The following is a 12286-nucleotide window of genomic DNA, read 5'->3' on the forward strand; positions in this document are numbered from 1 at the left end:
GTCCAAGTATCACACAGACCACCTCCACCCCTCCATTTAACTACATGTATATGACAATATCCTAGTCCCCCTCATGTACTGTACAAATATGGAGATTAAGGCTTGTTTGAGACACTATTTGGGAAAAGGTGAACACGTGTCACATGCCATATAACCCACCTCAGTACTTCCAGCTTGCAGTCAGTATGTTCCAGTCCCTTACAGAGCAGCTCCACTCCTTCATCCTGCAAGTCGTTGTCACTCATGTCCAGTTCTCTCAGAGAGGATGTCCCTTGCAGCACTGACACCATTAGTTCACAGCTTGCTTTGGATAGATGACACTGATTCAACCTGTTTCAAAGGAAAGGTGAAGAAATTCAAGCATGTCCTTTCGGTAAAACGATTTTCTCCCTTTTCTGTGTGGATAAATAAACTATGTCATCTTAGAGTCTCACACCTTAGGGCCGCCGCACACTGGTTCTGTAATCACTGTGGACAATCGGCAGCTGACATCCGCAGACCTCCAGGGACATCAGCGCCAGTGTGTGGGGTTGTATTGAAAACAGTATAATCGAATGTTGGCAGAGCAGTTCTCAGCACTTTGTCGGAACTGATGTGTAGAGGCCCTTAGACTTATCAACATGTTCATAATTGAGCATCTTGGCCTGTTGACAGCAGTGTTTTTTTAATCTTCTGACGGTGAGACGGCGCAGACTACATATTCATTTGCTTCAGTTTGTGCAGTGTCTAATATTTCAAAGGACTAATCAACCTTCCTGTTACAAATATCAACATCTAATCTATCAAAGGACTGATGTTATCAATATCAATGGTATACTAGCTATACAGAAATGACAAATAATCTATTGTAACTCAGTTTAGCATACAGTCCACTTAACTGTGTGTATTGTGTCAAAAAAAGCAAAGCAGAGTTACGCACCAAACTCTCTTGGAGATTTTCACTACAGGCTTCATTCTGTTGAAACCTTCCTCTGATCTCAGGTATTTCTTCTGATCAAACTCGTCCAAGTCATCGGAGGACATCAGCAGCAGATAAGCCAGAGCTGAGCACTGGGCCGGAGTTAACTCCCCCTTCATGTCTGCTGAGTCTCTGTATCTGGGTAGCATGAACACACACAAGTTTAATCATCTAATGAGTAACGTATTAGTAATTTACTGTACTTTTGTAATATGTTTACTCTATACAAATGTAATATTTTTAAATGTGTCGTAGCATCTCTATAAGAGGGTATGTCCGTCCGTTGGTCTGTCGGTCCGTCTGAAACGCACTCTTAAAATGGTCATTCCCTCTTTTGTCCACTAGGCTACTACTTAGGAGGCAGTGCACAGACGGACGTTTCTTTGTCTCACTGGTGTACCACCACTAGGGATGCAAATTATTGATCAATTCATTCATCGTTAGCTGATTGCCTTATTGATCGACTTACGGTTAATTGATAAGCAGCGTTTCCCCCCGAAATCTCAATGCTTCTCAAAATTTAAACTAAATTTTACAATTTAAACAAAAAAATTAGATAAAATACTACATTTAAATTAATTCTATTTAAATTATTTAATCCAACAGTGATTTAAATATTCCCACTATTTATACCCCTCTTCACACACACTCTTCACATGCCCATTTTACCTGGTCTCTTGTCAGTTGATTTGGCAATGAATTGCGATGAATTAAAAAATGATTTTTTTAATCGATTAACACATTAATCGATTAAAGTTGATTAATCCATTAATTGTTTGCATCCCTAACCAACACACATGCTTAACACCATCTAAGGCAAATGTGTTCATCTTGGTCTCATCAGACCACACAACATGGTTCCAATGATCAATATCCTTGGTCTGTTCTCACTTGAGACCAAGGCAAGGCAAGGCAAGGCAAGTTTATTTGTATAGCGCATTTCATACACAGGTGCAACTCAATGTGCTTCACAAGATTAACAAATGCAAAAAAGAAAGGAAACATGGAAGAAAGAAGGAATTAAATTAGAGTCAAAGAACATTTAAAACACTAAGATAACACATAAGGTAAAATGATAATAATAGCCTAATAAAATTAAAAATAAAATAAACATAAAAAAATAAAAAATAAGAATTTGAGCTAGCATCTGAGAACAGCTTTGTCTTGAGTCTAGATTTAAAGCTATCAATAATTGGTGTATTTTTTACGTCATCTGGAAGCTGGTTCCAAAGCTTTAAAGCATAGAAGCTAAAGGCTGCCTCTCCACACTTTGTTTTGACTTTTGGAATCACCAGCAAATTCTTCTCCGTTGACCTTAGTGACCTGGTTGGTGCATACAGCTGAAACATATCCAGTAGATATGTGGGTCGCATTCCATTTAATGATTTAAACACAAGTAGCATTGCCTTCAAATCAATTCTGTAGCTTACTGGGAGCCAATGCAGCGATCTTAAAATTGGAGTAATGTGGTTGAACTTCCTTGTTTTTGTAAGAGCCCTCGCTGCTGCATTTTGTACAAGTTGAAGCAAAGACCAAGATAAACAAATTTGCTTTGGATGGTGTCAAGCATGTGTGGTGGTAAACAAGTGAGTTCTACAAAAAAATGTATCTAGACAAGCATTGTAGAGGGACTGACATGGTTTGGGGATGTATGAATGCCGGCAACATTGGAAATCTGAATTTCACCTAAAGAAACATGCACTGTGACTACTAAAGCAGATCATGATACTCTCCATAAGATTTCATTCAAATCTCACACCCATCTATTTTAGCCAGGTGCAGACTCAAAATGTCAACAATTACCTCCCTTTAAATCCCTTTTCATTTTGAGACGTTTCGGGTTCACTTCTCAGACACTTTCTACAGGATTTTAACCTGGGGTGTACTCACTTTTGTTAGATGTTGTGAAACATTAATAGCTGTATTTAGATTTTATGAACGAACAACAAATTTAAGCGGTTATATATCTTGTTAACAGGTCACTCTTCATAGTGTCGAAGTGAAATTTCTTTGGTGTCGTCCTATGAAAAGATATACTTACAAATCTGCAAAAATGTGAGGGTTGTACTCACTTCTGTGACATACTGTAAGTGAAACCCCTCCATGCAAATCCACCATTTTGAATTAAATGCATCTGCAGAATGTGTAAGCCTCTTCTTTAAAAAAACACACTGCACAGGAATTACTGGTACATTCCAGCACATGTTACTGTATGTTATGTGATCTCACAGGACTGGACTTCAACTTTAACTCTTGTTTATATTTGCTTAATGATAATTCAACGAATCAGTTCTCTCTATGTGAATAAAAGTGTTGATGTCAGGGTTCACTGCAGTGAAGAAGACTATATGGCAGCAATGGATACACCCAGATACAAATCTTAGATCATTTTGGATAGTCTCTTTCCACTATATTATATGTTTATAAGGTAGAACAGCAATGATTAATAAGGCAAAGGAAACCACTTGGATGAGCATACAGTAGCTGCTGCCCTTTACAGACCTATGAATGCTTTGTCTCTTTGAATTTGTTGCCAGCATGAGTTAAGTTTTACATTCTGAAATTGTATTTTTCATTTTATTTCACTTTTTGATATGCATGTATATTTAAAAAATAAAGTAAAATAATTAAAAAAAACATACTGACAAAGATTACCTGTTGATTTCCTCCACTAGCGAGTTGTCCCCTAGTTCGTTCAAACAGTGGAAGAGGTTGATGGTGCGTTCGGCTGAGTTCTGTTTACGGATTACCTCTTTGATATGATCAACTGTCGTCTTCCGTGTCGAGAGTCGAGTCTCTTTCGGGACATCTAACTGTGGCAATAGGTCTCTCAACTGGAACCCAGCTCCTTCCTCCACTGAGGCTAAGCCGAGCAAGAAGCGCACAAAAAGATCCAAATGTCCATTGGGGCTCTGCAAGGCTTCGTTTACAGCAGACTGGTAGAGGTCAGACACTGATTGAGTTGTCGTCTTTGTAAGGGGATTTTCCCCATTGACACCCTTACAAAGAGCATAAAGGGCTGCAAAGAATTCCTGTACACTGAGGTGGACAAAGCTGAAAATGCGCTGATTAGTGAAGGATGTCTCATCCTTGAAGATCTGTGTGCACACTCCAGACTCAAGTGCTCCAGATTTTGTATCAATATCGCACTGTTTCAAATCCTTCTCGTAGAAGATTATAGTGCCTCCTCTGATGTTTTCTTCCAGATGTTTGAAAGCCAGTTTTCCAAGCTTAATAAGGAACTCCCCTTTCTCCTCTTCTGTCATTTCCTTTAGGTACTTTTCTTCCATTTTGTTGATTTGACCGAGACTGAAGGATGTATACACTTGAGTCAAAGTTTTGGGTGTCTGTTCCTCACTGTGATTGTCCAGTATGTCGTGTAGCACAATTGATATGATGTGACAGAACACTGGTATGTGACACATGATGTACAGGCTTCTGTTGTTTTGAAGATGCTTAATGACTTTTTCAGCCTTCTTTGGATCGCTGATATTCTTCCGGAAAAACTCATCTTTCTGTTCATCTTTGAATCCTCGCACTTCTGTTACCATGTTGAAACACTCACGTGGAATCAGGTGGGTTGCTGCTGGTCTAGTTGTCACCCAGATGAGTGCAGAGGGCAGTAGCTTGCCTTTAATGAGACTTGCAACTAGCATGGCCACAGAAGATTCTTCATTTGGATCGGAGATCCAGTTGTCAAAGTTCACATGGAGGCGGCTTTCATCCCAACCATCAAAGATGAACAGTATTTTACACTTAGAGTACTCAAAGAGATCTCTCAGATCTTCGATTTTAGTATACAGTGTAGTGTAGAAACGTGTGATTAAACCATAAAGGCTGTAGAACTTTCCGTCTTCTGTGTTGAGCTCCCGAAACAGGAAAAGAAAAACAAAGTCGATGTCTTTATGAGATTTGTCTTCAGCCCAGTCTGTAACAAACTTCTGCACTGCAATGGTTTTCCCAACGCCAGCAATTCCTACAGTAATAACTGTCTTTGAACCTTCACCTGAAAACATTTCTTTCAAAGATAGTGGCTTCGCTGGAGAGTTTTCTCTTTTTTGCTTTGCATTGATTGTTGTCACTTCGTGGTCACTGCTGACACCACCTGTTCGGCCCTCTACTATGTACAGCTCTGTGTAGACATCTTCCAACTTTCGATCCCTAGTCTCTTGATGTATTACTGAAAACCTTTTCAGGCTCTCCTTGAGTTGCATCTTGAGGTGGCGCTTCATCTCAGCATCACCTTCAGATAAACAAAAAATAAAAATACAGTGAGACACTTCACTAGCTGGGGGAAAATATTGTAAAAAATATTTCACATGCAAGTGTTCAGAGTGGTTATATTTTGTTATATTGAGGACATCATTATCATATATTTTGTGCAACATCTCAAACCTCTGTGTCCTGACACGGTATACTGTATGCATGAACTCAAGGGGAGGTGTAAAATGTGCTTTTCTCCAGAAAAAGTATAGTATCGCATTAAGTGGAAACAACGCCTTCAATAGCACGGTTACCTTGGTATGCTAAAGGATATATTTTTTGTACTTTTTAGTTGTCTGAGTTGTCTGATATTTTGAGTGGTCTTAAGAACACATCTGGACATGCCCACAAAAGGCCATTCTAAAGCAAGTTGAGGCAAAATCCAAATTAGCAGGATACAGCTGTAAGCATCAAATGATAGATGTGGACCTATCTATTGCATTGCAGACAACTCAGAAAAGAGGCTTAATGTGCTAAATAGTGGACATATCCTTTAACTCTGGGGAAGTGGTAACTCTTGTAATTCGGGCTGGACGATTATGGAAAAATCATAATCACGATTATTTGGGTCAAAATCAGAATCACGAGCATTAATCACGATTATTAATTTTTTGCAGAATTTTATTTAAAATAATAAAAAAGGAAATATAACCAAGAATAAATTATATACGGGACGAACTAAATCAAACTGAAGTGTAATAATTATGTAAAAGGCAATAGCATGACACTAAAGGTGCCAGTATGCTTGCTGCAAGATACGCGAGCGCGTGCACGATTCGTTCATGAACACGTTAACATGCGTATTTAATGTCAATTTCGCGCGCGTTGGACACGGCAGCCAAATGCGTGCGTCAGGTAGCCTAGAAATCTAGACGCCGTACAGCAAAAAGCTGTACCAGGGTCTAGGAGGGCTGGGCGGCAGTGTGGGCGGGATAAACGGTTGCTTCAGCACTCAACGCCACGCAATTGGATGGCAAACAACCAATCCCCACACACTTCTGTGTAACGTCACAGCTGTCTTGTGAAGCGGCAACTCCGAGCCGTCGTAGCAGTGAATGCGTGTGATCACCACAGCCACAAACAAGTTTCCTAATAAATCGTGTTTTCAGTTACATAGTTCAAAAATGCCTCGTTTTCGACCACACAGCCCTCCTTGATCAACCAGCGAAATGTTGAGCAATTTGGGGCTTGTTAAATGGTTATATTTATGATTGTTGTCAACATGGCATGTTCGGTGTTAGCTAGCTAGCTGTATACCCATAACTAATACTGGATATCTAGCTCTGTGTAATTGACGACAGATTGGCTAGCCGCTAGCTCGGTAGACTAGGTGTCATTCCCATCTATTTAGTAAGCGACTTACAGACGTTCAAAGCTCCCAAATGTCTCGTTTTTAATTACATAAATCTTATTAGAATTTGGGGCAGGCATACAAGGCTGGATACCTAGCTCTGTGCTATTGGCGACAGGTTAGCTAGCCAGCGAGGGCCCCTTTGTAGGTGGAGCGGCAACTTCGAGCCGTCGTAGCAGTGCATGCGTGTGATGACCACAGCCACAAACAAGTGTCCTAATAAATCGTGTTTTCACTTATACAGTTCAAAAATGCCTCGTTTTCAACCACATGGCCCTCCTTGATCAACCAGCGAAATGTTGAGCCATTGTGGCTTGTTAAATGGTTATATTTGTGATTGTTGTCAACATGGCATGTTCGGTGTGAGCTAGCTAGCTGTATACCCATAACTAATACTGGATACCTAGCTATGTGTAATTGACAACAGATTGGCTAGCCGCTAGCTCGGTAGACTAGTTCTAGGTGTCATTCCCATCTATTTAGTAAGCGACTTACAGACTTTCAAAGCTCCCAAATGTCTCGTTTTTAATTACATGGATCTTACTAGAATTTGGGGCAGGCATATAATACAAGGCTGTTATTGACGACAGGTTAGCTAGCCACTACCTTGGTAGACTATGTAATTCCCATCTATTTAGTAAGCTACTCGAAGACTTTCAAAGCTCCCAAATGCCTCGTTTTTAATGGCATGTGTCTTATTAGAAATTGGGGCAGCAATTTCATTCTACACCTACAGTAGTGGTCTGATAATAGCGTGTGACTATCTGGTTCTGTAAAATGCTCAACTTAGCTTACCGAGCTAGTTTAAAACATCGAATGATCAAATGGTAATGTGTTGTGATCTATTTGTGTCCGATAAGTTCATGGTGTATTATTACATCAATCCATGTCAGACACGAAATGTATTATCATCCAGGCTTTTTAAATTAAGTGAACACTGCTGTACGTAGCACGGACGGACACCATGCTTCTTCTTAGAAAGTTTCCTGTTTACTAAGTAGCCCGGCCCCCTCGCGATTTGATTGGCCCTGTCATCGGATAACTTTCAGCCTCGCAAAACGACCGGGGTCCGCTAGACTGCCCCCGGGAGCAAATTCAATTTGCGGTCGCTAGGGGCGTCTAGATTTCTAGGCTATGCGTCAGGTGCAATATCTTCAAACTCGCTGGGGGCGATCGTAAGATAGACTGCGCAGTTCCACGCGTGTGCTTGATATGAAAACGACAATGGCAGCAACTTTTAAGAGCGTCTCATTGAGTTTGTCCGAAATTTCAAACATTTGTGATCATAGGCCTACTTCCTTGTTGCACTTTGAAAAAGGAGCATGCACATACAGGAGTAGTAGCAGTATTCTTTCCTTGCCCAGGGAGACCCTCTTTTTGTTTTGTTGTTTTCCTTGCCATCTGTATTCCCAATTTCCGCATCCCAATGCTGCGTGCTCTCTGCCCCCTGGATGATACCGCCAGTATTTTGCGTCTTGGTCAACTGCTTTTGAAGCAAGCATGTGCTGTCGGTTGCTCGCGGTGACGCGCGTAATTTACAGCTCGCAGCAAGCATACCGGCACCTTTAGGTGGACAGATTTCTGGCCAGAAACACCAGCCTGTCAGTATATTCTGGCTTCAAGGACGCTCAAAGGCAGGTCACTATTGCCACGATTAAATCATGGTTGAAATCACGATTTCGATATCACGATTAAATCACGATTTTCGATTATTTTCGATTAATTGTGCAGCCCTACTTGTAATAGAATTAACCTGTGACTTTGTTACATGAAGATCACCTTATGGTATAGTGAATGATGCATGAAAACCAGTAATTTTGGAAAAAGGTGTCCATATTGAATTTTGGGCAAAAATTGAGATGGCCCCATGTTTTAATCTCTTCCCATAGGCCTTCTGGTGAGTAATCTACAGAGAAAACTTTGGTAGGATGAAAGGCCTAATCTTTCCACCTGGTGTCCTGCCCATATAGGGCTACCCATTGTACTGTATTTCCCTCTTTCAGCTAGCTCTCCAAGTACTGTCTTGCCTGATGGCTAAATGGCAGTATGTCTTTACCTCTTCCAAGCAGTGGGAGAAAGCGGGCAATAAACAGCAATATGGAACGCAGGATGCAGTACGGCCAGAATTCAGACTGCAGTATGACTGCAAAATATCCATCAGACCGTCGCTGAGACCTCTGTCTTGGCCTACCTACAGACACATTCATGGAATAAACACGTCACAAATTTGTTACATGTAGATGCACAGACCAATATGCATCACCAGTCACTGGCAGTCAGTATAACATAGGACTTTAAATGTATTATCGTAACCTCTTAAGCTTCAGGGATATTTTTGAATTTTTTTAGGTTTTGCACAACCTCTACTTAAATGGTTCCTGTGTTTGCATACTTTGACTTATCGTATTTCGAGGTAGGGTACCCACCAACCAAACGCCTCAATGGGGCATGTTTAAGGCACTGATGCACCAGTTTAGTTCACAGGTGAGATATGGATGGTCTAACTGAATTTAGTGTCAACCAATAGCAAAAGAGGCATTTCAAGAATATTCTAGATACATTCCTTGGAAAAATGATTTGACAACGCGAGCAGACCGGAAAAAAATATTTGCAGAACTTTGAAGACACAATAGCCAGAGTAGATATCTACGTACCACCAGCTCTAGTGTATTTCACTACTGTCAGGCCTCATGGAAAAACAAAATTATGTCTTTACCTCTTCCACTCTCTGGTACAGTTGTTTTTTCATTATTTTCATTAAACGCTGTTGGAAGACCAAGAAAAAAAGATATTAAATATATAGAAATATAAAAATGGGCTAACTACTCCACAATACACTAAATGCTGTCAACAAGGCATCTATGTCTATTTCCTGAGGCTCAACTACTGTACTGCCTTACACAAAAGACCATCAATACCATAAACACAATGTGGTATTGTGTGTGTGTGTGTGTGTGTGTGTGTGTGTGTGTGTGTGTGTGTGTGTGTGTGTGTGTGTGTGTGTGTCTTCTGAAATGAAAATGTTTGTCATTACCGTGGGAGCTGGATCCACAGACAACAGTGACAGGGGCGTTGATGATGCAGTCATGCAGGACTGGGACATTGTTAACTCCTCCAGTTTCAGCAGTGGCAGTCACAACCACCTTTGCAGCTGGGGAAAACATAGGGTACAGACAGATAGAGATATCCACTACACCCACATTGGTTGATTGGTGGACTTAACTTGACATTCTCAGTTCCAAATAAACGGCACCACCTACTTAAAGTGAAATTTGTTTTCACCAACCATCAACAAAACAACAAATGCGTACAGACAGACATGAAGGCAACCCAGTATTGAATAGCAATAACAAATACATGTATACTTAGACTTCGTCAGACTGCACAGGCATCATTGTTGACACAGTTAGATAGAGAGTCCAGGGCAGGGCTACTGGGGGAGGTTTCTCAGTGCAGACATGGCAGACAGAACAAAGCTTTGACTGAAACGTGCTCGTCGCCATGTTTGTATTCATCATTACATAGGTCAGTGGCTTTCAACCATTTTTGAGTCAAACCACACCTTTTTCAGTGACAAAATTCCAAAGCACACCACCAACTGTTAGCTGAAAAGAAAACTCTATTGCCTACATATCAACAACGTAAATTCATTTTATAATTGTCCACGGCACACCTGATGATCTCTCACAAACTTTAGACAAAGCCATGATTAGGCTTTAATGTTATGATGGCTTACATTTTCAGTGTGCGCGTTTGATGTTCAATGTGCCCTTATTATTAGAATTCTGTTCTTATCTCAGTGCTGGGTTACTGCTCAGCCTAATGTATCAGCATTTGTTTTTTAACTGAAGTGGGAATGTTTTACAGACTAGCACCCGTAGTAGGTCTGTCAAGTCTATTATTTAATGCAAGTCTATAGGTTCGCTATGGAACAAATTGTTAAGCAGCACGATGTCAATACCTCCTCCAGGCTGTGGCAGAGATCTCTCTCCCATACGACCTCCGGAAACTGAAGGGGGAGATTGAGCACATGCCAGGTCAACCGCCCCCTCTGAGAGAGAGAGAGAGAGAGAGAGAGAGAGAGAGAGAGAGAGAGAGAAAGAGAAGGAAGACATAAAAAGAGAGATAATTGAGACGGAATGGTGCACACCTTTACAGTATTTACTAGATGCAATAACAGCATGTGTGTCACTGACGGTATTTTGGGTGGCAAGAACTCAGCTAATGCCCATTAAATAATTAGTAGTTGGTAATTAATGTACAATTCAATTCATGTCGAAGAATATGCTTCTTAGATAATCCACTAAGAACAAAAAAATAATTCAGTTCATACAACAGTGGCATTCGCTGTGGTTGTACCACCCTGCTGTCTGCTGCTACTAAAACGTCATTGACACAACTCATTTTAGTTGCCATATGATGCTGCATGCTCACCTCCCCTCAGATAACCTGACAACCTGTCAGCCAATTGCTTTTGGTTCATCTTCTGCAGTGTGGAAAGTGCGATATTGCCAGCTTCAGAGGTATACACCTGCACCATCAAGTCCACAGTGTCATTTGTGTCAGCCTTTTCCAGCTGCCTGCATGGGATTCGTCCCTCATCCCGCAAAAGATGCTTGAACCTCTTGAAGTCATCTTCCCCAAGGTCATCCAGAGTCAACCTCAGCCTGTGCTTCAGGTCTGCATTTCTCGCAGGATCCATTAGGAGACCTCAGCTGAGCGGATGCAGGGATGATGGACATGTCTGTTTGAAACGATGTATGGATGTTGGTTGGTGAACTGATATCACGCTCATGTTAAAATTGTGTCGGCCTCAAACCAGACCATTCCCAATACTATGTTTGATTTTACGGATGGGACCCTTTTCTTTGTACAAATCAGTATTTTCACTTTATTTAAATGTTCCTTGTATGTCTGTGCATATGAAGAAAGTGACGATGAAAACTGACTTGACTATTTACTTTGCTGTTCTTCGGTTCCATCTGCTGTGGCTTAACCTTGTCCTAAGCCCTTTTTGGGAAAGGGTGCCCTCTGCCCATTAAATCCCAAATATCTCAGCCTCAGAAGCACATACAAACATGAAATGCATTACATTTAAAAGCTAGGATCCTCGTTTTGCCTTAGAATGTGTTCATTCAGCTCTAACTTACCCACATTGAAAATAAAAGAGCTCAAATCTCAAACACCTGAATGCAGCGTATATGTGTTTCCAGGATACAATGGGTTAATAAACAAACCAGAGGATTCAACATCTCGTCTCATCGTTTTAAGTATTTGGTAATGTTACAATATTATCAGAGCTTTCATGCTCCTCTACTCACCACATAGTTGACAGTGGCTGGCTCTCAGCATCACTTCCAAAGCAGCTGAACACCTGGCTCGTCTGCAATACACATGCACATGGGCCATTTTACGATTCGGCTGCGCTTTGAAGTCCATGGATTTTATTTGCCAATTCCACTAACTATTAACCGCTTCCAATGATGTTTTGGACATTAGCACACATTTATCTTTCATATAATACAGAAAGTGTAGACATGGCATTATTTCCCTCAGCAAGAATGAATATTTAATACTGGTTTTGGGCGTGTTCATGCCGTCCTGTTTTCCAAATGTCAGATTCAGTCTTCATATTAGCATGTAAAGAAAGTTGTTTTGCCCAAGATAATTGCAAATGTTAATTCACAGTAATCATCACAATATGACAAAACTGT

General features: G+C 40.8%; 1 protein-coding gene across 7 annotated transcripts in view; it reads right to left on the reverse strand.

The window, feature by feature from the left end:
- LOC134453237 (NACHT, LRR and PYD domains-containing protein 3-like) overlaps positions 1-12286 on the reverse strand; it is a 33997-nt gene that overhangs the window by 3029 nt on the left and 18682 nt on the right. For 2 of the 7 annotated variants that reach the window (XM_063204096.1, XM_063204105.1), the window contains 9 exons: positions 11894-11955; positions 11007-11316; positions 10534-10623; positions 9607-9723; positions 9289-9336; positions 8629-8763; positions 3614-5201; positions 920-1096; positions 160-330 (listed from right to left, as the gene is read on the reverse strand). In XM_063204096.1, the coding sequence (XP_063060166.1) occupies positions 160-330; positions 920-1096; positions 3614-5201; positions 8629-8763; positions 9289-9336; positions 9607-9723; positions 10534-10623; positions 11007-11274 (2594 nt within the window). In that variant the 5' untranslated portion in view covers positions 11275-11316; positions 11894-11955. The remainder of the gene's footprint in view (positions 1-159; positions 331-919; positions 1097-3613; positions 5202-8628; positions 8764-9288; positions 9337-9606; positions 9724-10533; positions 10624-11006; positions 11317-11893; positions 11956-12286) is intronic. The other 5 variants (XM_063204138.1, XM_063204146.1, XM_063204115.1 and 2 more) reach the window with 4 other exon arrangements.

Source organism: Engraulis encrasicolus, chromosome 1 (genome assembly GCF_034702125.1).
Source record: "Engraulis encrasicolus isolate BLACKSEA-1 chromosome 1, IST_EnEncr_1.0, whole genome shotgun sequence".
Taxonomy (NCBI): Eukaryota; Metazoa; Chordata; class Actinopteri; order Clupeiformes; family Engraulidae; genus Engraulis; species Engraulis encrasicolus.